The sequence below is a fragment of the Microplitis mediator genome, chromosome 10, assembly GCF_029852145.1.
Source record: "Microplitis mediator isolate UGA2020A chromosome 10, iyMicMedi2.1, whole genome shotgun sequence".
Taxonomy (NCBI): domain Eukaryota; kingdom Metazoa; phylum Arthropoda; class Insecta; order Hymenoptera; family Braconidae; genus Microplitis; species Microplitis mediator.
Window position 1 is genome coordinate 6,532,592 of NC_079978.1, and position 25,128 is coordinate 6,557,719.

A 25,128-nucleotide genomic window follows, 5' to 3' on the forward strand; every position below is an offset into this window, starting at 1 on the left:
ATTAAAATTCAAAAAAATTTTAAAAACTTAAACATACCGAGGTATCACTTTCCGGTTTTTTTTTTCCATAAAATAAAAACATCGTCAAATATATATATATACATCCAGTACAATCTACTCCATCTGACTTTACAGTTATTTTTTTTTACTTCAATCAAATATCAAACGCAGCAACTCATAAATAAAATACCGATGGAAAACCAATACAGTAGATTTAAAAAACTACTTTCAAATATATATATATATATTTTTTTTTTATTCAAATAGCAGCAAATTAATAAACACACACCAACGAAACTCAAAAATCTTTTTACTTGCCACGGTGTTAAAAAAAAATAATTAACCAAGGATTCAAACTGTTTTGGTACTTGATTATTGTCTATATCACGTCGATGTTACCATACTGCTGACGATTGCTGCTGCTGTACACCCATCCGCGTTCGACTTGCACGCTTACTGTGTCTGATGTCTGTCGCTTTTTCATACGTTCACAATACTCACATAATTACGCTTCACTCTCTCCTGTTCCACTCTCCAAAGTCTTGGAGAGGATGTGCTTACTACTTATCATTATATATATGTATATATATGTTCATTTATAAATATTAAGTATATAAAACATAAATGCATGCATGTATGTATATAAGTAAATGCAAAATATTTCAATAAAGTTGAATTCTTGTATACGAGTTATTTCTCTCCGATAATATCTTATATTAAACGCACACCGCCTTGCCCCGGCACCTGTGTGTGAAATGATGCTTTCTACATATTAATATTTTCAAAATTTTACCATTAAAATGGTGACTCGAGTTAAGTTTTAAACATATGGTCGTTTTAAAAATTTAAATCTTTTTATTTTTTGTTGCCAGGATCAATGAAGCCCCAGAGTCTGAATCTCGAAAGCCCGCCGTCTGGGCTGATGGTTATCCGAATGTGGCTCACGGGACCGGGCCATGTTATGTCGTTTGAAGAATAAACGTGTGCTCGATTCGGGGACAGCTGAAATTTAAACGAAATTTTTTGTCAACAAGATTTTCGATCAGACGTTCATGTGAGTAAAAAAATTTTACTTTTCTGGTAGGCAGGATAGTTTTCCAGGTGCTGTTGGTTCCAACATCTGCGGCCAAAGTTCCTTCGACTTTAATGCTGTCAGGAAAGTTACCTCGGAAATGGGCAGTGTCAATTACGATAGTGTCTGCGGTACCGACATAACCGAGCTTGAAAATTGCCCATTCACTTCCGGAAAACTGTGACAAATAATACAAAGGAGTGATTATTTTAAATACAATTTATAAATTAAGGGTGAAAAATTGATTCGTACTTGGAGAATTCCGGAATCGTCGAGTTGAATGATTGGCGGTCTGTCCAGGCGTCGTGCAGTTTCCCAGCCATCCTTCATACTTGAGGAATTTCCGGTCTTTATCAAATTCCGCGGGTGACCGTAGTGAGCATTGCTATACTTCTCACAGACTCCGCCGTTCTCTTGTGCAATCAGATCGATTCGTTCTGTAAATTCTATTGGTCTCGATTGTGGGATTATTAAACCGTAGGCTCGGAATCTCGCGATTCCACCGTCAGGATACAGATTTAAGCGTAAATGGGTCCATAGTTCACTTGAATTTGAATAGAAATATTGCCTTCGGGTCTTTTCGTAGCCTGGTGACAGTTCTGTTTGAGGGACAATTATCGTCCATTCCTAATTGAACACAAATATCTTTTACTATACAAATCATAAATTTATTTTTAAAAAACTTACTTCAGATTTCAGACGAGCAATTTGTGCTCTAGCTTCTTTAGAAGCTGCAGTTCCCAGTTGACTATTCCGTACCGGAAGTAATTCAGTCTCTATTCGGAAAACGTAAATGCAATAAAGTAAATATTTATAAATAATTCATTTAAGTAATACCATTTTCATCTAGTCGCGCAGCTTGAATGGAAATTCTCGGAGCGTGATTTCCAGTAAAATATCCAGTGTCAATATAAAAACCTTTGACAATAGACTGATGACCAAGCGCTATTATGGTCCAATCATGACCAGCAGACCTTCGTCGCCGGGTTTCCCAGCCATCCATCCACTTACCGAACTCCGTGTAAGCATCCTCCTTCCATACTGGTTCATCGTCCTTTTATATTAAATTAACATATTTTTTAATTATCATACTATTCACATCACACGTGAGATTTATTAATACCTTCAAAAGATTTTCGGCCACAGCAAACCAATCGTCTGTTGCAAAAACAATTTTACCGCCATTCTAAAATAAAAAAAACCTATCGTATGTCTTTTTTTTTCTTTTATTCAAACAAATTTATTTTATATAAATTTAATTCTTTACCGATTTCGAAGCAAGCTCACTGAGCTCTAAAAATTCAAACGATTTGTTCCCGTTCATTGCACTGCTTATACTGAGAGGAAAAATAAAAACTATAAAAAAATTATTTTAATCAAGAAATTATTTAATTACAATTTAAATCTAACAAATAATTAATTTTTTTTTGCAGTTAAAAAAATAATAGAAAAAATAATTTTGCTTAAAATTCTAGTTTGTTAAAATAATAATTTTAAATAGACGGTATTCTTACAAGCGTAATATATTTATGTTTATATATTTGAAATATATTTAACTGTAAGATAATAACAACAAAACATTTAATTGCATACTAACTCAATAGTGATAATTACCAGACGTTTTAAAGTTTCTTATCGCCCGAGTTCTAGACATTTATATATTTATCAAAATAAACAAGTCAAGTATTAGCCGCAATATTTTTAATTTAAAGCTCATCAAAAAAAAACTACTCACTAAAACGAACAAAAAGTCCAAAATAATTCGGGTAATAAAATATTTTTATTTAAAAAAAAAAAAAAAAAGAGTACAAATGTATAATGTCATATATTTTACAAAGTTTTAATAATATTGACCATCTGTTTAACTTTTTCTTCAGATGTGACCATAATGCCCTCGCATTGTTTTTTTCCATCCCGATTATTTTTCCCCTTATCTTTGATTTCCAGGCGAATTTTAGCTGACGCATGGAATTCTTTAGCATGAGTTGTATCTTTGATCAACAAAATGTTATCAGGATTGATACCGCTTCCGGGCATTATGATAATGCGGTCACCAGCCTGCTTTACTAGTTCCTTAATCAACTCTAGCCCTTCCGGAGCCGTATTTTTCTGTCCGGAAGTTAAAACCCTTGCGAACCCAAGACCTATCACTTGTTCTAGCGCCTCGAAAGGGTCGGCAACTTCATCAAAAGCGCGATGGAATGTCACGGGTTTGAATTTCGCCGCGTTAATTATTTCCTTGCAAACATCCACGTCGACAGAATTGTCGGCTTTCAAAGCTCCGAATACGAAACCGTCAGCTCCAATGCTGTCAAGTATTTTCAAGTCATACAACATCGCTTCCTTCTCTTCTTCAGAGTAGACAAAATTTCCCGCCCTAATTCGTATCATCGCGTAAACCGGAACATTAGAATAATTCTTAATAAATCGAATCAATCCGGGAGTTGGCGTCAATCCGTCTTCTGATAATGCTGAGCATGCTTCGAGTCTGCTAGCGCCACCTTTTATTGCATTTTTAGCCGACTCTATTGAATCAATACAAATTTCCATTCCTAATTTTCAAAAGAAAGAAATATTATTTTTCTTAATACAATTAATTATAAAAATTTAAAACTTGCCGCAAGAAAACACCAGATCTATAATCTCAGATTACAATTACACACACACGCACACACACAGGCAAATACCCATAGATAAAATTATTTTTCCGTTTATCGTAATCTCACATGCGCAGTAATGAATCAAAGGCCTTTCACCCGCAGCCGCAGCGCTCGAGCCGGGAAATTTCAATCACCTCATTTATATAACACAATAAATCTATATAATTTTTAAATGATTACTCACAAAACAATGACTGTCGATAAAATAATTAATTATTCATTATCGTACAGTAAAGGGTACTGTGTAATTTTAAATTAATAAGTACAATGATAATTAATAATCAGCTTAGCAAACAATAAAATTATATAGATACGATATTTAATTAATGTAAGCATATATTTATATATATATATATAGAAGTGGCAGTAATTAATAGTCCGTGCTATATTACCTATAAACCCATGAATTATAACAATTTTAAAAATCATTACCGCGTACTTAAACTTTATCTTAATGTAATTACACTACACATGTATAAATCATTATTACAATTATTTTAAATTAATATTTAAATATATAATTAATTCCACAATCATTTAAAACATGAGTATTTGATATTTATAATATAAATATACGATGAATTTTTGGAGTAGTATTGAAATTGCGGCTCCAGTATTATGCTATAAATTTATTCGTTTAATTAATTTATTAAGTAATTAATTAATTGATTGATTTATGATAATTTATTTAAGTATATAAATGCTAGTGCTAGTGCTAGTTCTTAAACTAGGAATCTATTATCATTGGAGAGGACGTTGGGTTTTGAGATGATATATCTAACGTCCCGTTACTAATCCATTTATTTTTATGCTGATCTATACCAAAACCTTCTTCGTAATTCCCGCGGACGATGAACAGTTGTTTGAAGTGCGGGATGCAGTAAAGCTTCCCATTGTTGAGAGTAAATGAATCCATTCTAAAAATAATAAATATTTAGCGACCATATTTAAAGTTATTAATTATTCATTTTTATCCATAGTAATAATATTCAAGAAAGTTCTCACATATGGGCAATAAATAAACAGAGATGGTCATTTACTGTTAGTAGTAATATCGGTTTTAAAATTACTGACCAGAATTTAATAAAACTTGATTTATTAATAGGTGATAAGAAAAAGATCATCGCAACAGAGAAAAGCATAAGAACTTACATTTTATTACTCAGGGTTCGATTCCTGGCACTTGTTTTTATATCGATAAGAAAAAAAATTTGATAAAGTTTTTTAAAAGTTAAAGTAAGAGACCTAGTACCCGATAAGGGAGCTGATACCCGATCACTCATGTATTTGGATATCTATATTTACTAAATTTGACTAAATATATCTATACAAATACATGGAGTGATCGGGTACTAGTTCCCTGATCGAGTACGAGGTCTTTTACTACAGAAAAAAAATAAATTCACTTAAGTCTGTAATTTCTCATGGTGCTTAACACTAAATGCATAAAAATAAAAATTTTACTGGTTTTCTGTAACTCTAGAAAAATTTAATTAGATCTTTTCCTTATCATTATCAACTAATAGGGTAGAGACACCGTTTTTGGCAACTTTAGGGCCAGTTTTGGACACTTAAAAAATTCAAATAAAATAATCTGTAAGACCGAATAACATAATCTATTTTTTAAATATGTCTAAAGATACTTCTATTCCACTATTAAAATGAAAATTTTATTTTCGACTTTTTCATTAATTAAATGTCCAAAAATGGAGCAGTGGCCACAAATTTTACCTCTACCCTATGTCAAATTTTATTAAACTTTAATCGGTAATTGAATTATAAAACCGACAGTACTAACTATAAGTACTTTCATAAATTTATTTCAAGTTTTCTTTAAAATAAAATTTTAAAAAATTTGAAAAATTTAAAAATCTGTTTAATATCCAAAACTAGACTGAATTTAAATTACTATTTATCTACAATTATTTATCAATGTCCTGTTTTATTACTGACAATAATTACTGTGCATTAATTGACAGTACTCGAAAAAGTCAAAATAAATTAATAGAACGCCCACTATAGTCAATTACTATCTCTGCTTTTTTTTCCTGTCCAAGAATTTCCAAATTTTCCTGATCATTAATCAAAATAATTATAAAAAAATTACCTCAGAATGCAATTGCACTGCAGACATCTAAAACATTGTTTGTGAAACATTTTGTTGTTTGTTTCTATTTTTTCCAACGGGTAAACTTTTTTCTGACAACTCTCACAAACATCAACGTCAATTGTCGTCGGTATTCCCTAATTTATCATATTAAATTTTTATTATTCAATTAAAATTTAAAAAAATAATAAATAAATAAATAAATATTTAAATGAGCATTTGACCGTTTTATTTATCAAGGATAATCAGGATTCGCAGAATCATAACTTTAAATATTGTGTATAATATAAATACATTGTTGAAAAATACTTATACCAAGTTTTAATTTATTCGCTTAGAAGTATAAAGTATGTGTGCAGTAAATAATAATAATTGATAAATTTAACGTACAATTAAAAGTCAAAGAAACTTTCCGAATATTATAAACTTATTTTATAAAATATAAGCTTACAAAACAATCCGCTGAAAAAATTTCATTAAGAAAATACATGAGAGTATTTTTTAATTGCTGCAAATTAATAATTATTTTTAAAAATAATTTACTACAAACAATAAAAGTACTTATTATTTGTAGTGTTAGTTTGTAACCACATACACACACGCATACTTTAAATATAAAATATTCAATTAGCGATACATCCAAAGACGTACTTACATATTTTAAATACAAATATATATATTATAAAAGCGCAAGCGAAAAAAAGGGTTGATTACTTACACATTAAAGGAAAATTTAATTACTTGTTAATCTAGATACAAAGATAAGATACGACTGCATCACATATTAAATGTCAGTTATATTGCTTACGTTTGTTATTATTTTTATTTTTTTTTCTATTGAATTTAATATATTGAATAAGTATAAACTTTCTATGTTCGATTAGCATATCGTTGTTTGTAACAGATACAAAATATAATTGTATAAGTACGAGTCTACATTTTAAAAATGAATTTTATCAATAAGTATAAATTCAGTCATGTCAGTTACGGTAAAACATAAGCCATGATTACGCATAATTACTAATTATCATACTTGATAAAGTTTATTATAATTATAATTATAAGTCTGTCGGGCTGTCTCGCAACAGGACAAAGGAAGCGCTTCAAAATATCCATTGATAAATTATAATTCACTATAAAATTATTAACATCTAACAAGATCTTTTAACATAAAAATTAATAACATTCAAAAGATCTTTCAAAAAATACATGACACATTTTGACAATAAGTCTGTGATTATAAATTTTATTATTGTTTTTTTTTTTTTTATTAAACGTGTCATGTATTTATGATCTATATGTATATTTATAAATTCAGTTAATTAATTAGCTCGTAAATTCGATGTCGTCATAATAATAATTAATGACACATTAAATAAATAATAATAACACTGAGTTTTGAAGTTTAACTCAAAATATAATAATATTGCAACTTAACGGTTAAATATATTTAATTAAATATATTGAATAAAATCATATTTGTTTGAAACATCAATTATATAACAATGATAATTAATAATAATAATATAAAATACACTTTTTGATACGACAATAATAACGAATAATAAAATGATGAGTTCGAAGCTTTGATAAGATTCTTGATAAAAGTTTATCCGTGTGCCAGCACCTGCTTGCTTAGACAATTATATTTTTTGATTGACAACATGCGGGCTGAGTCTTCCTTAGTCTTGAGTCTTGACCGGGTTTCACTGTTTGTCCCAAAAATTGAAGACATTACATACATTACATACATCGTACATTTATTTATAATTTATATATTAAATCGACCTTCTAATTAGCAAATTGTCTGACTCCATTTCAGAAAATCCTCCATTTACGCGAAAAAAAAGTAATTTAAAAATTTTTTTATCTAAAAATCAATTATATACATATATACTATGTCTAGTATATATGTCATATTTTTGTCTAGGTTACTCAAATGATATTTTTTCTTACTATTACTGTCTGAAAATTGCACAGAGTCACCTACTAAAAAATATTAAGTTAGACCATTTGCTAATTAGAACGTCGAAGTATAATATTTATTAATTGAAGAAAAAAAATTAATAAAACCACACAGAAAAAAAAGAATTTATTGACGTAAGATAAATTTTTTATCACGAAATGAAAAAATAAATTTTCTTATGACTAGAAAAAATTTCTTGGGGCGAGTAAAAATTACTTGTGCCAAGAAATCAATTTTTTCTGTGCATGGCAGTCATATTAATAACTAACAGCAATGTAATGCAAGTACATTCATAAAATTAATGAGTAAAATGCAAAATTATTACATACTACTCGCACACATTCATTAAACATGCCAGTAAACAATTAAACTATCAAGCTGATACACAAATTAAAATATTAGGGATTAATAATTAATAATAAATAATTAAAAATAAATAAATAAGAAAGCATGTTTCAATCCTCCAAGTAAAAAATTAATTTTAAATAATTCGTTGCTGTTGGATAAATTATTTTTTTATTAACTTAATTCCCATGCCGTGCTAATTTGCGTTACATAAATTTAAGACTTTATTTTATAAAATTATAAATAATCCACTAAATAGGAATAGAAATAAATAAAATAAAATAAAATATAATATAATAAACATGTTAATAAAACGGTCAAATGCACTGTGCAGATTTTTAAAAAATTACATAAATATATTTGAAAAAAAAAAAAATAAATAAATAATCAACTTACCACGAATCTGTTGACCTTGACTTTAGGCGCACGTGGAGACTCGGTAACTTGGGGTGTACCGAGAGACTCAAATCTCGCTTTAAGACTTCTGGTTGATTCTATACTGGCTTGTTCACCGTCGCCATTTGTCGCTTTTATTAATTCCATTTCATCAACAATAGTATTGTGATTATTTATTTTTTTGTCATTTACTTCCCATTGTTCAAACTTGGCGCGAAGTGTTTTAGCATTTGCAGCATTTTGTGCATTTTTTAAAAATTCATCTTCCATCTGAAATTAATCATCAATTATTTACTATATTAATATAACTATTATCTATATACGACAATTCTTTATTTACTACATGACTAATTATTTAAATATCAGTCATAAAATACTTGTGATAATTTAAAAACCATTAAAGCACCAGATAAAATAATTGATAGATTACCGCAACGACTATCAATAGATCGATTCAAATTAAAAAGAAATGAATATATTTTATCTACAAATGATTAATGTAGAAAATATATCCAATCAATAAATAGATAAAAAAATAGATACCTTATCAGAAGCTCTAACATAATTAGGATTTCTTCTTTCCTCCTCAGTGATATCATCATTCCCATCGTCCTCCTCTTCCTCGCCGTCCTCCTCTTCGTCAGTATCAGAGGCTGTAAGTTTAGCATACTTGTCTTCCGGTGGTGGAGTAAAACGTTTCAACGGCTTTGGTCCATCAGGTACATCTTCTTTCGTGGCCTTCTCTTCCATCTGTCTGAATATGGAAAGCATTTTTTTTGTCGTGTCCGTATGAACTACCTGGTCTACTTTGTCCTCCGCTCGTATTACATCCGGATCGCGGTAAATTTCACGTTCCGGTGAATTCACCTAGTTTTATAAAAAATAAATATAAGTTTAAATATATCATATCCTCTTCACTGATCACCAGCACGTTAAATTATATTATATGTCAATCAAATATTTACAAATAATATTAATTAAAAAAAAAAAACCGTTAACGTTAAATATCAGCTTGCAAATAAACCAATCACACATGTCATTATATAATAAAATTGCAGAACAGATATTGTGGGAAACGTGAATCTCTCCGGGTTAATTGTGCTGTTAGATAAACCTGCATACGCGTTACACATAATGATAATAATTATAATTATTTATGTATATGCATTTGTATTATTGCGTAGTCACCACAAATTCAATATTTAAATTATCCCATCACACACACACGCACACGCACACGCACACAAACCTTAACTTGTCCATCGCGAGGTGGTGTTATTCTGAACTGCTTTCTTTCTTTCTCCGGTTCTTTATACGTCTCAAAAAATTTAAATTTATTTGAGATGTCTGATGTCTCGACGTGAATTTCTTCTGTTGTATCTGTACTACGTACGACGTCATCTGCTCGTACCTGACGTCCCATAAATATCGTTTTTTTTTATTACAACTCCCCAGTTAATCAATCATTCGTTTTTTAAAATAATAAAATACTTAAACTCGATAATTTATTTAATAACTGTCTCATCTCAATTAATTAAAATAATAATAATTATAATAATCTGTACCGAGAGTACAAAATTAAGTATTTAATTTTCTTGTTTTATTATAAGCAACAAGAATTATAAATAAATAAAACTAGACTATAAATGAGGAATTAATAGCTATAGGATTTGTGTCCAAGTAAATGGCCTAGTTAATGAAGTATTATAGTACTAGCATAACTTACATCTCTAGCGCGTCTTGATGTATCAGTGAGAGACTTTGAATTGGCTACAGCGGCTGCGGGTGTCATTGGTCTTCCGCTTTTGGCCGCAGATGCATCCAATTCCAAAAATAAACTTCGAGATTTTCTACTTATACCTGCAATGAAGACGTAAAACATTAAATTAAACCCAGTTCTAATTTACAGTTACATGTGTGTGAGTACATATATATATAATTACATCACATAAACATGCCGATATTAAATCTGACTAAAGATAATTTAAAATAATTGTAATAATAACAAAAAGAAAAAAATTTTTACCAGCTGCAATAACATCTTCGTCTGGTTTTTCCTGTTTTATTTTATTGCTAGTGCTGTTACTATCAGCTTCATCTTCATTTGAACAAGTTATTGGCTCGCCACGTTCAAATTTTTCTTTTATTGAACGTGCGTGAGCTGTAGTGCACTGAATCTCATCAGCTGGATTTATTTTTGTGACACGTTCGCTAGTAGCTACTGCTTGTTGGTACAATTCCTTCATTTTTCCCTGCTTGCCCTGATAAATAAAATAAATAACAATGATAATAAGTATTAATAAGACCTAGTTTAGTGTCTGATGTAAATCACGACAGCAACAATCGATAGAAATTTACTCTGTGTAAGATTTCACTGACTGATACAAAGTATCGTTTGCATTAGCAGCTGGTACAGGTGAAGAAAATTAACGCGCTGATAGAATAATCACAGTTAATAAATTACTATCGTGTTGTTTCGTTATAATTTGAAAGTTTATTTAAATACCATAAAGAGTCTTGACCGTATGCCGGCAATTTCTTCTTTGCGTGCTTCACGCTGTGATTCACGTCTGCCTTGTTGACTCGTCACTTCCCATCGATTTTTCATGTCATCCATTTTAGTAAAACTTATCGGACGTTCGCGTATTGATTTTTTAGATTTAACTATGTCTGCATCACCTTCTTCGTCTTCCTCATTGTCTTCTTCTTCTTCGCTTTCACTTGATTCTTCATACGGAATCCCGTTCAATGATTCATCTGCGACTCCAATGTCCATACCTTTGGCCTGGAATCTATTTTTCAAAACGAAAAATCACTCGATAAATAAAATCAATCAGCTAATCCACAAATATTAAAATATGGTAAACTTACTTAGCAAGTTTACTTAAAATACTCGGTGATCTTTTAACCGAAATTAGTGACGCTGATTTTTCAATGTCATTCATTTGCTCGTTTGTTGATGATTTCTCGAACACTTGAAAGCGTGATTTTACGTTCAGTGACGACAGTTCTTCTAGTCCAAGATCCGGTTTATCAGAAGCTTTTTAATAAAACACATTTTTATTTTAGAGTTTCAAAGCAAATTAAATTTAAATCGGAGTAATTATTAATTATGAATATTTTATAATAATAATTACCTCTAACAACGTCAGGTGGCAATTCTTTAGGATGATTCTCTCTAATAATCATCTCCGGTTTTTGCGGACATGCTACAAACAAATAATAATAATGGTACACAATCACTGTAAATACTTTCACTGTTTTTTAAATTAATCTCCGCCCATAATTATATGAATAAATGAGCGAGTTTATTTTATTGAGTAAAGTAATAAATGGATATGTATTAATATGTAATATGTAATATGTAATGTAGCAAGGAGTTTATAATAGAGAAGACTCGGCCCACAGTCGATGTCGATAGTACATGGGCATGGGCATGGACAGGTAGAGGTATAGGTAGAGCTGGAGATATAGGTATAGGGTGTAGGTATATATATATATATGTATATGTATGTATATATGTATATATAGTGGGTATAGTGATATAGAATGTATAATGCAAAGCAAAGAGTATAACCAAACTTACGAGAGCGATTCGAGTCGTCGACAGGTTTCGGTTGAAATAACTCCTTAAAATGTGGTTTGCAGTAGAGCGTACACTCGTGGCTTTCGTAATTGTCGACATTAAGTTGCTTACTGCATTGAATGCATCGGAAGCAATTTTTATGCCATATTAAACCCTCGGCCTTTGTCTGCTCCATTTGAAACACAACCTTGCCACAGCTGCGGCAATTCGGGTTCGCATCACACCCACCATTTTGTCCCGCCTAAAGACAAATTTTTTTTACTTTTTCCTTTAGTTAAATCCTTTAGTATACCAGCATCCCACAAGCAATTATCATACACAGAAAATAAGGATTTTGTGGTGCAAGAAATATTTTGCATGAACTGAAGACAAAAATTTTACGATACTGAAATTACCTGACGTTTAATAATTTTTAGATTTTTTTTTTAAATTATAAATTATTTTTAAAAATGCACCTATAGCTTGTTTGAGTTTCTACATGTGCATTTTTTTTTTATAATAATTGATTTGTTGACAAAAAATAAAAAAATTGTTAATTGTCTTGTAACTTCAGGATCATAAAATTTCTTGGCGCAAAAATTTTTGTTTTCAATTTATAGTTTAAAAAATTTTTTGGAGAAAGTAAAAATTTTTTGCGCGAAAAAATCATTTTTTTCTGTGCGACTACTCATCGAATAAGTATGAGTTTTATTTAGTTTAAAATAATAAATAAATACAAAACTAAACTATTTTTTTTACCGTATCAATGGAGGAGCGGGTGTGGAGGACTGATTTTTTAGTAAGGGCATCAAACTTGTTGAAACTCGACTTCTATAACAAAAAATAATGATGCAAATAAAATAAGTACGTGACTATACTGAAGGCTAATCCCAAGGATTTTTATAAAGCTATATAAGTATAAGCAATAAATTATTTAGATAAAAAGTAATATAAAAAAAAATAAATATAAGGATGAAAGCGGGTGTAAAATATGGAAAGTTTATAAATATAACTGTGACTTACATATATGTATATATAATACATATTAAGTACAAGAGAAAAAAATATAAACAAAGAGTTATATTTTTTACGGCCACCAGCTTAATAATATTGATAAAAAGCAATTTAATGTACAATAAAAAATGATAAATATGTTTTTCGTTTTTTAGCATCACTTGGAAAGGTACAAAGAGTACAAAGATACCTTGTATAATTATTTATGACCCCTAATGTCACACTCACCAACTGTTTAATGGATACTCCGGTCTCGATTGTTTCCTTATTGAATTTCGTCAGCTCTTTGCACTTAGTACTTTCCAATGTGTAACATTGTGTCTACATGCGATAGAAAGAAATAAGTAGCATTTATTATTTAAAGTTAATTCATGCAGTAAAAAAATAACACTAACACTAACACTCAGTAAATGTTACTATTAATAACAATAATTCATTAATTAATTATCAAGTCGGGATTTTAAAACTCGTACGTTAAAAAAAAAATATTATGACACGTCTGCTCATAACAATGAAAGGGAGAGAGGTCAAAACGAGATACCCCGAAAATTTTTTTTTTAAGTGTTTTTTAAACATTTCAATATTTTGAATTTTTTTTCACTGTTTTCGAAAAATTTAATTTTTGTAAAAAAATAGTATGAAATAAATTTGATTTTTTCTCTTATCAATTCACGATTAGAGAACCCAGTGTCAAATTACTTCAGATGTATTTCAATACTCAAGAATATTTACAATTTTAAAAATTTTTAAATTTAATTAACGATAAAATCTGTTACAAATTTTTTTTCTTTCTTTGCACCCAATAATTACGTGAAATGTAATTTTTTTTCTGTAAATTACTTACAAGAAATTTTAATTTAATCAAATTCATTTAATATTCATAAATTCTTTCGCCTTTTTTCGGGGGTTCCCTTATTTTGCCCGCGAAAAATGAAAATTTTTTCTATTTACTTTAAATATCATTAAAAAAAAAAAGATTTAACGTATCTGAGTCCTCGAAATTATTTCCTTAAGTACCCCGTTTTGCCCCTCCCCCCTAAATAATTTAAAAAATAACGTGGATATAAAACTGGTTGAAACTTATACCAAAAATACTCACGAGAGTTTTGACGTTAACGTTTGAAAAATCATCCTGGTCTAAAATACACTCCTCCGCGGAAGATACGGAATTGTGGTAATTATGATGGCTATTATTGTTGTGCATGCTCGGGTCTCCAGTATTAATATTCTGCACACAAAATATACTAAACATGCGTCAAACATATTAAACAACGCGCCCGTGTCGAAAAATCCTCATTAAAAAAACCTCTAATTACAATTACTCATTAAAAAAAAATGAAACAAAAAAAGTTAAAAATAAACAAGCGGTCATGCAGGCGGCAAATATTTAAATACAACCAATTATCTGTACTAACCACTGAAATGTTTTCCTTTTCGAGGTCACTCTTTTTTTTACTTTTTTTAACTTTTTTAGTGCGCGACGTATTGATTGATGACTGAGGTGGAGACTGGGATGTAACATCGCTATTACCAATGACACCCTCGATCTTTTTCTTTTTTATTTTAGCTGAACTTTTTGTCGTGGTCGAGGTTATTGTGCTAGTAGTTATCACCTCCTCTGAACTCTCAGTCTGCACCAAATAATCGTAAATCATATTGACATTTATACCTTATAATTTGTACATCATACGTCACATATTTACATCATGCACTAAATCTATACTTGAGATTAATTGTCTATTTTAAAATTACCGCAACAAACTGCTGCCATCATTATTATTAATATTATTATTATAAGTGCATTGTTATTTCTGTGTGTTGTCAAAGAACTAGTAAGAAGAAGAAAAAATCAGAGAAAATATTATTTTAAAACTTACATTGCATGCATTTGTTAGATCGTGGCTGAAATTGTCGCGGCAAACTGGTGATTGGTCAACTAATAGGGGGGAAAGTGTCATGCTACTCTCAGAACCGCCTAAATTACTTGTTAGTTCAGTAAATAAATTACAATAATTATTATTGTTAATAGCTAAGTCGTTAGTATCAGTAGCCGGTGAGTCGCCGGCAATAATTCCCGCGGAATCGGTTGAATTTTGAATGCCTGATTCACAATTATCATCAGCAACAACAGTATCAGTGAATTGTTCCACGCATTGAATTAAATTTATGCCGGTTATCTGAGAATTTGTTTCTTGAGCATTGACCAGAGTCTCGGGTTCTGGTGAATCAATGGCATTAAAATGATTTAATTCACTCAGCAGTAAAGAATTTTTTACTTGTTGCTTTTGCTGGCGGCTGCTGCCGGTCAATGATTCCTCATTACTATTTTCTCGATAAAGGCTAACAGTCTCGTTGCTACTACACTCTATTAATAAATCTTCAGTGCTATTATTTATAATTGTTTTATTCTCAATAAAATCTTGTATAGACAAACAAGTTTCCGTGAGAATTTTACTATCAATATTTGACGGGCTCATTGAATCCGTTACTGCGGCATTTTTATTATCAATATTTACATTTCCAGTTATTTCATTGTCTGATGTTTCTATATCTTTTTTTTCCCACTTGATCTCATTGTTATCACTCGCTGATGATTTATTATTAAAGATAAAATCTCCGTTATCTTGCCAATCGATAGCATTCATTTCTAGCGATGGAAAATTAACTGAAGACTCATTTTCATTATTTACTAAAACCTCATCCCGATTACTTTCAGAAATTGCAAAAAAATTATCACTACTGTCTAATAATTTACCCTCTAAATCATTACATTTATTAGAAATATCACTTACGCTATTTTTTTCATCCCAATTAATTATAAAATTATTAAGTGAGTCCCCTACAAGAGATTCTTCCGCATTTTTAGTCTCGACTGCCAAAATTCGAGTTTTCTCATCAGTTTTCTTCCCGGCATCCTCTTGAAAATCAATTAAAGTATTTAGGCCACTCGCTTCTAAATTCGTCCTATCATCATCATCATCATCATCATGATCATCATCTCTAGCATCACACGCAGCAGCAGTGGCACGATTGCAATCTTGATAACTCAAATCAACAAGTTTAATATTATTCTGTTGAGAATTTGTTTCACCAGAATTATCTTCACATGTAGAAACAATATTTTGGCTCGTGTCGTTGGAATGTTCAATATCTGTTGGTATGATGACTTCAGTGTTGTTGATGCCCAGTAAATCTTGGCATAGCTGAGTAGAAAGCTCCAATTGATGATGGTGATTCGTCACTTGTTTCTCGCCGTCATCAATCAACATTTTCTTATTCTCTTGTTCAAGTTCATTTTTTAGGCACATCAATGCGAGTTCATTGTCAATTATATTTTTAATACTACTTTCATCTACATTATTTACAATTATACAACCATTTATCCCTTTTTCTTTATCATTATCATTATTATTTTCACTAAGTAGTAGTTGATTACTTGAAGTTATTTGATCAAAATTTATCAAAGCAATGTTAGAATTGGCACCGCACACAAGATCGTTTTGTTTTTTACTTACTAAGCTTGTAGTTTTATTTTCCACTAGTTCGGCCATTATTTATCGGGTTTTATCTGAAAATAACAATAAACATATTAATTTAATAGAGTTAAACTTAAACAACCAACAGGGTCTATTATCTAGAGTGAGTTTATAGAATTTAACTGGATTTCATTCATTCCAAAGATAATGAGCTCTGTAATTTATCACGCATAATTGTCGGCAAATAATTAGTACCCATTAATTAACGCTGACAAATATCTGAGGACTCGCGTGAGTACCAGTACTAGCACCAGCACAGATTAATGTAAACCAACCGGGTATCCAGTAACCTCCATAGTATTAAAAAAAAACGTTTAAAATGTTGAACCGGGTCTTGGAATCCCAAGCAGTGAGGCTGTTACGCTTAGTGTCAGCTCTGTAAGCTGGCCAACAGACCCAACTAACGTACCAGTACCTATTATTAGCTGTTAATGCTCGTTCGCATTTATACACTGCAGTGTAAGTGTAACCAACTCCAAACAACAAAACCAATTTTGACAACGATGAAATCTGAGATTATATTATATGGATTATTTTGTTACAAGATTACTGTGGTCGATACTGCCCACAGGATTTCCGACCGATATTTTCCTCCATTGCAAGTTCAAGTGAAGGAAATAATATATTTATTATCAGTAACATAATATTTTAAAAATTTAAAAATGTTATAAATGAAGAATATTTTAATTTATAAAATTATATTATTTCCTATGGGTCATTTAATATAATGATATATTATATATTAAATTTACTCATGTCATTCACGCACAAGTACCTAATGAACCAAGTATTCATGCTTTAACAACAAGACATTTGTAAAAAAAAGTAAAGGGCTGCTGGTGAGATCTGAGTAAAAAAGACCCGGCAGCTGAGAGCGCTCTTTCAGCCGGTTTTTAAAATTATGTTTTCTTATTGGGTTTTAAAAAATTTAATAATAATAAAAGTAATAACAGTTAGGCATTGTAAAATAAACATCATTATATATATTTTTATATGGATGAGAAAAGTTGATGATAGAATTTAAGTTATGGAGATTAGTGGTACTAATCTAGTTATTATTTGGTACATAGAGAAATTATTTTTGTTTGAAATTCTATGGTGTCATAGTAAAGCTGGGCCATGTTGGCCACCTCAAGGAAATTTAAATAAATACATTGCAAAAATTAATGTGGCCATAGTAAAATTCCCGATGGTTACAGTAATTTGTGATATAATCGTTGCCAATTTTACTATGGCCACAGTAATTTTTCCATGTGTTGATTGCGATTTCCGTCAGGTGGCCAATATTGTCCGGAATTACTATGACACCATACACGTACAAATTATTCTTGTTTGAAATGCTATGGTGTTATGGTAAAGCCGGATCATGTTGACCAACTGACGGAAATTCAAATAAATACTTTGCAAAAATGACTGTGACCATAGTAAAATTTCCAATGGCTACAGTAATTTTTCCATGGGTTTATTTCCATTTCCGTCAGATTACCAGCATTGTCCGGCTTTACGATGACACCATACACGGAGAAATTATTCTTGTTTGAAATACTATGGTGACATGGAAAAGCCGGACCGTGTTGACCACCTGACAAATTTAAATAAACACATGGAAAAATTACTTTGGCCATAGTAAAATTTACAACGATTATATGGAAAAATTACTGTAACCATTGGAACTTTTACTATGGCCACAGTCATTTTTGCAAAGTATTTATTTGAATTTCCGTCAGTTGGTCAACATGATTCGGCTTTATCAAGACACCATAGTATTTCAAACAAGAATAATTTCTCCGGGTATGGTGTCATAGTAATTCCGGGCAATATTGGCCACCTGACGGAAATCGCAATCAATATATAGAAAAATTACTTTGGCCATAGTAAAATTTACAACGGTTGTATCTCAAATTACTGTACCCATTGGAAATTTTACTATGGCTACAGTAATTTTTGCAATATATTTATTTAAATTTCAGTCAGATGGGCAAGATGGTCCGGTTTTATGACACCATAGAATTTCAATCAAGAATAATTTATCCGGTACAAATTGTTTACCAGAGTATCTTTTCCCCCTGTCCGATCGTTGTCGGCAAGGTATGCGTACTTGAACTCACTTTTAAACTGATATCTGATTCCATTAGTATGTTTAGCTAACAAAACTATGTTTTACTTATACACTACTCACACAGCAAGTAATGTACGTGTACAACCGCTTGCTTTGAACATTAGCCAAAAAACATTCCGGGATTCTTCCAAGTCATGCAGCTTAAGAAAAATACCAGCGCACGCGCTCTCTACACATGACCAACTTGTGTTTGCACTAAATGATTTAAATAAAATAAAATATCTTTAACCTGAATAAATATTTGATTTATATATTTTTATATTTTATAATTCTTTGTGACAATGACAAGTTGGCCGAGCCAGAGATAAAGTCGAAGACGAAGACGAAGATGAAGATGAAGATGAGGACATAAAGGGGACGGAAAAGCAAAAAGACAAACCGTGTTAATGTACAATAAATTAAAAGGCTGACCACTTTGACTTAATTATGAAATAAGAGATGAAAGATTTATGTATGAGTTTAGAGCTAATATTTTGCGTACAACTTTCATTTTAGTTAATAATTGTTATGCTTCGCAGAAAGTACGAATAATTACACGCGGTGATTGCGTATAATGCATTAGATTGAGTTAATTAACGGAATAAGTTTACAAGTGATGATACCTTTGAATATATATTTATATATATTTTAAATAAAAGAGGATTACATATCCTTGTTGTATGTCTACGTACACTAAGTGACTCAGTGAAACCGTACTTTAATTTATAATACCATTAGCATTACGACGCAACTTGGGAATTTCACGAGTAAGATGTATTAAACTTTACTCTATTATTGGGTTACGTACACAGAAAAAAATTTTCACGGCTGAAAGTTAATATTCTTCATTCAAGAAATTTTTTTAAAACCTTAATTTTCCCGGATCGAGTAGAAATCTCCTCTGACCAAAACAAATTCTCCCCTGCTTGAAAAATCCGATAGATTCTTATAGCTGTATGTATAAGGCCCTATACTTAACTATATCACTTCTCATAGAACTCATTCATTCTTATAAAATCTCGGAATTTGTGAGAATCTATTGGATTCTATGAGATTTTCTAAACAGGGTCTTTGCTGAAGGAAATGATGTCCTGGTTACCGAAAACGGACACAGACAAAAAAACTTTTCAACTGAAAGTAAATATTCTTGATTCAAAAAATTTTTTTTGAAAACCTCAATTTTCTTGGATCGATTAGAAATTTCTTGTGAGCAAGACAACTTCTCTTGGCTCAAGAAAATCATGACTTTGTTCCCGAAATCGTTTATCTTGACTCAAGATAACTTTTTTTCTGTGTATTTCTCACATAAAAAGAAAATAATGAATCGAGTATCGACTACACATACTTATATAAATAGAAGTCATTTTTTATCAAACGTTTTTCTGTTTTAAAAATAAATAAACCCAACTTCATATTACTGTCTTACATCTTCCGGATGTTTCTTTTTACTAAATTTTCATCTTAAAAATTTAAATTTATATTCGTATTCATAAAATAACAAGTCACTTTTATTTATGCTGATGCATGTACTCTATAAATTAATGCAATTTTATTTATGCGCCATTTTTTAAACATCGTAAAGTACGGAATATAAATTAAAATATTTTATAAATAATTATAATTATATTTTTGGAGCCAAATGCTTACGTTAAATAATTGAGAATAAATAGATTTTGTCGGTACTGCAAGCCGGATAATAAATACTTGCAATATTATGTCACGCGGTTATGAGTCACTGTTTCTTTTAAGGGTGGCGGTGAACTATTTTTAAACGCAGTATGATAATATCACTTGCATTGCTCCAATAAATGAATAATAACAATTCAAAAAAAATATATACATATATTTGCCTTCAGTTTATTAAATAATAAAAAGTACAACGACCGTAATATTTATGAGCAATTAAGAAATATACGCATTTAAATGAAATATTCTTGGTAACGGAAATGCTTTAATTTAAATTATTAAATTTAAAAATTTAAATAACAATAAAAAATAACGAACTAATTAATAATTACAAGATAATAAAATATAAAAATTTAAAATATTTAATAACACTGTCAGGACACTGGATATATATATATTTTCCCATCGCAAAACAGATGTTGCATGTGTAATTTAAATGTGTATATAAAATCCACACATTCCTTTCTTTCAGTATTATAAGTAACTGATTCACTGTATAAAACTCCAAAAATAGAATTTCTTTCATTCGCGACTGTACCACTTAAAATTTAAGCTGTTGTATGCATGAGTGAGTAGGATATACTTAACATATTTTCACTCCACATATTTATATAAATTTAACATTTCTATATCTATAAATAAATATTTAAAAGTTATTGCGCCAATAAATATAACAAACAATAAACAATTAAATATATATCTATATAAAATTTATCTATACCGGCTTAAACAATAACAATAATAAATAAATAAATATTAATCCCACATATATAAATTATATTTGGCTACATAACTGTACTTTTCACGGTAAAGAACATGTGTGAACAGTTGATACAATTACGAGCGTTATTATCACTAAGAAAATAAAGAAAGGAAAAAATATGTACATATCAATAATATAAATATTTATACATACGTACACATAAATTACTAACTGTCAAAATTATATGTATATATATTTTTCACTGATATATATCCGAGTGTGTAATGATTTAGAGCCGATAACTACGGCGATGATGATGATGATGATGATGATTAAGATTTACTGAATTACAAAGGCCTAGAATTCTCTGCTCCACTTTTCTCATCCATAGGATGTCACCTAAACCACCAGATCACACCATTAATAGCTCTTGCCTACTCATCTCGCAATAACGAATTTTATATCAGTGTCTCGGTCCCACTGATCCCCGCTCTACTCTGGCGATGCTGCTGATGCGGATGCCGAGCTCGGGCTTATGAGAATAAAACAAACTCTCGACTAAAAAAATAAAACGTAAACTGGTACATCCGCATGTATATTTAGCTCGAGAAATATTTGAATAAAAAAAAAAATCGACAAATTATGGAGCCAACGAAAATAATTCAAATGACGAAATTAAAGCGCGCCCTTTCCACACATATTTTAAATATATACATAACATGGACACGGCATGACTACTTGTCGACTTAACTGCAAGTGAGAGAGAATAAAAACGAGGTATTTTCGATATGCCAGACGTCTGGTGGTGGCGGCGGATGTTAAAATCGCCTCCTCGTAGCCCTGCGTTACTGGCGAACTACTTGTGTGTTTACTAGCTCTCAACACATACTGCCGCTCATATATATACATATATATTTAAATAAATACATCCCATACATACATACATACCTAGATGATAAAAAGGATAATTCAGTAAATGAAATATAAATAAAAATGAAAAAATGTATGAAACTTACCAAGAAATTATCACAGAAATAAAACTCGAAAAAATATTTATAAAAAACCGTTAAGACTAACCGACGACAATCGCGATGACCACGACTCGAGACCAAGGAACCAAGAGGTTGTGTGGGTGCGAGAGCCGGTAGTGTACAGATAAATAAAGCGTCCTCGAGTGGGTTAGAGTGTTGTGTGTTAACGTCGAGTTCGAGTTGAGCGAGCGAGCGAGTTGGAGGAACGCGCGCGCGACACGCTCAGTAAAACCAACTGAGAGATACTGATGATGCGAGATACTACAAGATACCTTGGCTCACTCACTCACTTACTCACTCACTCACTCACTCTTTTCGAGCTAAACACACACCACACACTGCCGTAGTTAAAGCTTAAGTTAACACACTAGCCACTGGATATATTATCATAGGAAGCCAACTTCCAACTGGCGAACGCGAGCGATCGACTTTTAACATCAGCTTGCAAGAACTTTGAGTAGTTTTTTTATATTTTTAGGTCCAGGTCGCAACTACCGCCTGCTCTACAACTACCTGGCACTATTTTTTAAAATTCTATTTGAAACTATTTGTATTTAAATATTCAAATATTCAAATAATTGCGCGAATTCGCAAGACCGCTCCGAAATGAGTTTGTTCTCCGAGCGAGTTCTGACTACGGCTTCTTCTGCGCTACACTGCTGCGGTTGTTCGCGATGGAGAACGGGCTTGGAAGAACCACTTGGAAGGAACGGCAACTGCTGGACATTTAGCGTCGCCACCACCGTGCCCGTCTTCGCTGTACTACCACCGGTTCCCCGACCCGCGTACCTCATACCTCACCTCATACTCGGCTTTATTGTATTATTATTATATATATATATATATATATATATATATGTATGTATATAATACATACACTCATGTAATACAGACATTCATACATGACGTGCCAAGTAAAAGTCAGTAAAAGTTTAAATATGGGCACATCTTTATTTATTTATTTTTTTTTTTATTAATTAATTATCGTTAATTTTTCATGATCCCGGTGGTACAATTGGCCGGCAGTTAAATTTCAATCCCACAATGGCTATAAATTATATTTTTATTGTGTACTTAATATGTACATTTAATTGTATTGAGGTGAACGGTTTATATTTAAATGAATATAAATAATACAGGAATTTAAAATAAAAAATGCTGAGAAAAAAAAAATTCGCTGAGTTTTTGTACGCGTGCGCCTTGAATTTAAAATAACGCCTCGAGTTTCCTTAATATAAAACTAAATATGTAATTATATATGTACTATTAATTGATAAAATATTTATTTAAAAATTGTGGGAACATATTTTATTTATTTATTTTATTTTTAAATGTACAGTTAATACACTTTTTAATTTTTAATTTCAAAATTACAATAGCAATAAAGAATGGAAAATTATACATCGTACATAATTTTGAGTTTTTAAATACATAATATGTAATATTGTTTTAAGTAATAAGTAATTAATCATTTTGATTAACCTGAAACTTAATTAATGTACTCGATAATTATTTGACAAACGCAATTGGTGATAACGAGTAACAATAAATTATAAATCAAGACAAATAATTATTATTCTTTGACACATTTTTCTTCAGGCTGAAGCTCATCGACGTTGATGTTCTCGCAAGGCATAAGTTTTACGCGGTCGTTTGACTTTTCGCGCATTAAAATGAATGGTAATTCCGCGCATAATTCGCCACCGAGAGCTCCCAAGTACAGTTTAACTTTAACTGCGTATGTGACAATGATACCAAACGAATCACGTATATCTGGAGTGGTGACAAGAGTACTTGAGGCCAATTCATCTTCCTCGCGTTTCAATCTTCCATCGAGAGCTATTCCCCTTCGATCCTTGTTTTTCTCTAGCTCGGGCTTCAGATAGATAACTTTCTGCAAAGTTGATCCAGGAGTTACCGGGCAGCCGTCTTGCATCTCGACGGCGTCGATCACGGTCCGGAACTGGCCGTTTTGGAAGATCACGAAGTCGATGCCCTGCTGGAGAAGTGCTTTTATCTTCTTGACTATTTTATTGCTGTTATTCCTCACGCAAACATTGACAGCGATTGTCTCTCCGTGATGGTAGATCTGCTTATCAAGCGTCACCTCGAGCTCCAGCTCACCAGGACTCAGCATAAAGTCTTTCCTCACAACCGTGCGCGGCTGGCGGCCCTGTTTCGTGGGCGCAAACTGTATCTTACGTATCCCGAGACAAACGGTGCTGCGCTTGTGATTAATATCGGATTCATGCTCACTGGCGAATATTCTAATGTAGTAACTGACGCCACAGGGCTCGCCAGTCTCATCAGAATCCTGCTGGAGGGTCACACTCGCTGGTGAAGACTGCGGGAAATTGAACGTAAACGGCACAGCATTGGGTCCCAACTTTTTCAACAATCTCTCTTGCACTTTAGTTAAATTTACGTCAGACTTTTTGTCAGCAGCCGGATAGACTTCTTCGGAGGCCATGTACAAATTTTTCTGGAAGTTAAGTCCCATAATTTCGTCTTGTTCGCGGCCGTAACGAAAACTGCACACCAACTGGCCCCATATCTTGCGCCCGCTGTTCACGTAATCTTGATCGACGAGAAGAACACCGTCTATGGGTTCAGTTCCCGATAAATAATCAATGAAATCACGTTTGCCCAAGTAGAGCGCGAGCTTGCCATTGGGCGAGCATTTTTTGAATACTTGAAAATTAACAACCATTTCAACTTTTATATATTTTTAAATAACAAAACCCTCGGCTATCAATAGCTGATATATAACTGAACCTGGTGATTTAGTCGACGGTCTTTTATATTATAGACAACCCCCAGCCGTGACCCTGTATTTATATGATAACTGTGCTATTGTAGGGCCTCTTAATCCACTCAACAACGCGTATAAGGATTATTTTTTTACGTTGATCTTCCTACTTCCATACATTAAATATATATACACACTGA

General features: G+C 31.4%; 5 protein-coding genes across 29 annotated transcripts in view; 1 reads left to right on the plus strand and 4 right to left on the minus strand.

Moving 5' to 3' along the window:
- Window positions 1-835: 835 nt before the first annotated feature.
- LOC130676411 (allantoicase-like) lies at window positions 836-2,690 on the minus strand. 2 transcript variants are annotated; one of them, XM_057482594.1, is made up of 8 exons: window positions 2,587-2,690; window positions 2,340-2,428; window positions 2,196-2,258; window positions 1,910-2,126; window positions 1,760-1,848; window positions 1,325-1,699; window positions 1,074-1,250; window positions 836-1,002 (listed from the first exon to the last, which is right to left on the minus strand). In XM_057482594.1, the coding sequence occupies exons 2-8, from the start codon at window positions 2,394-2,396 to the stop codon at window positions 856-858; spliced, it is 1,125 nt and encodes a 374-aa protein (XP_057338577.1). In that variant the 5' UTR covers window positions 2,397-2,428; window positions 2,587-2,690; the 3' UTR covers window positions 836-855. The 2 variants fall into 2 exon arrangements, with proteins under 2 accessions (XP_057338577.1, XP_057338578.1); XM_057482595.1 differs by having other exon boundaries at window positions 2,340-2,409; window positions 2,587-2,671.
- The window catches only part of LOC130676409 (serine protease 1-like), a 32,098-nt gene continuing 7,883 nt past the window's right edge, over window positions 914-25,128 (plus strand). For both annotated transcript variants that reach the window (XM_057482591.1, XM_057482592.1), the window contains exon 1: window positions 914-1,054. The gene's annotated coding sequence lies outside the window, so the exon portion shown is untranslated. The remainder of the gene's footprint in view (window positions 1,055-25,128) is intronic.
- On the minus strand, window positions 2,862-3,865 carry LOC130676417 (copper homeostasis protein cutC homolog). Its single transcript, XM_057482601.1, has 2 exons — window positions 3,691-3,865; window positions 2,862-3,624 (listed from the first exon to the last, which is right to left on the minus strand). The coding sequence occupies exon 2, from the start codon at window positions 3,620-3,622 to the stop codon at window positions 2,903-2,905; it is 720 nt and encodes a 239-aa protein (XP_057338584.1). The 5' UTR covers window positions 3,623-3,624; window positions 3,691-3,865; the 3' UTR covers window positions 2,862-2,902.
- Window positions 4,314-22,902, minus strand: LOC130676403 (protein-methionine sulfoxide oxidase mical3a). Of its 23 annotated transcripts, none has more exons than XM_057482562.1 (17): window positions 21,366-21,891; window positions 15,918-16,693; window positions 14,541-14,756; window positions 14,225-14,353; window positions 13,354-13,446; window positions 12,859-12,942; window positions 12,133-12,373; window positions 11,684-11,755; window positions 11,418-11,586; window positions 11,053-11,338; window positions 10,573-10,807; window positions 10,273-10,406; window positions 9,796-9,957; window positions 9,090-9,413; window positions 8,547-8,816; window positions 5,840-5,976; window positions 4,314-4,649 (listed from the first exon to the last, which is right to left on the minus strand). In XM_057482562.1, the coding sequence occupies exons 2-17, from the start codon at window positions 16,674-16,676 to the stop codon at window positions 4,460-4,462; spliced, it is 3,501 nt and encodes a 1,166-aa protein (XP_057338545.1). In that variant the 5' UTR covers window positions 16,677-16,693; window positions 21,366-21,891; the 3' UTR covers window positions 4,314-4,459. The 23 variants fall into 23 exon arrangements, with proteins under 23 accessions (XP_057338545.1, XP_057338543.1, XP_057338544.1 ...); XM_057482561.1 differs by lacking the exon at window positions 21,366-21,891 and adding an exon at window positions 22,165-22,902 and having other exon boundaries at window positions 4,315-4,649; XM_057482578.1 differs by lacking the exon at window positions 21,366-21,891 and adding an exon at window positions 22,165-22,887 and having other exon boundaries at window positions 4,322-4,649; window positions 16,641-16,693.
- Window positions 23,473-25,090, minus strand: LOC130676410 (phosrestin-2). The gene has a single exon (XM_057482593.1). The coding sequence runs from the start codon at window positions 24,887-24,889 to the stop codon at window positions 23,753-23,755; it is 1,137 nt and encodes a 378-aa protein (XP_057338576.1). The 5' UTR covers window positions 24,890-25,090; the 3' UTR covers window positions 23,473-23,752.

Bases quoted from the DNA above. Each gene is read 5' to 3' on its own strand.
- LOC130676411 (XM_057482594.1), bottom strand. From the start codon at position 2,396: ATGAACGGGAACAAATCGTTTGAATTTTTAGAGCTCAGTGAGCTTGCT. The intron at 2,259-2,339 runs GTAAAGAATTAA...TTTTTATTTTAG, and splicing joins GTGAGCTTGCTTCGAAATCG to AATGGCGGTAAAATTGTTTT. The intron at 2,127-2,195 runs GTATTAATAAAT...TTAATATAAAAG, and splicing joins TGGCCGAAAATCTTTTGAAG to GACGATGAACCAGTATGGAA.
- LOC130676417 (XM_057482601.1), bottom strand. From the start codon at position 3,622: ATGGAAATTTGTATTGATTCAATAGAGTCGGCTAAAAATGCAATAAAA.
- LOC130676403 (XM_057482560.1), bottom strand. From the start codon at position 15,770: ATGAATGCTATCGATTGGCAAGATAACGGAGATTTTATCTTTAATAAT. The intron at 10,808-11,052 runs GTATTTAAATAA...TTTATTTATCAG, and splicing joins TACGGTCAAGACTCTTTATG to GGCAAGCAGGGAAAAATGAA. The intron at 5,977-8,546 runs GTAAGTTGATTA...ATGATAAATTAG, and splicing joins TCAAGGTCAACAGATTCGTG to GGAATACCGACGACAATTGA.
- LOC130676410 (XM_057482593.1), bottom strand. From the start codon at position 24,889: ATGGTTGTTAATTTTCAAGTATTCAAAAAATGCTCGCCCAATGGCAAG.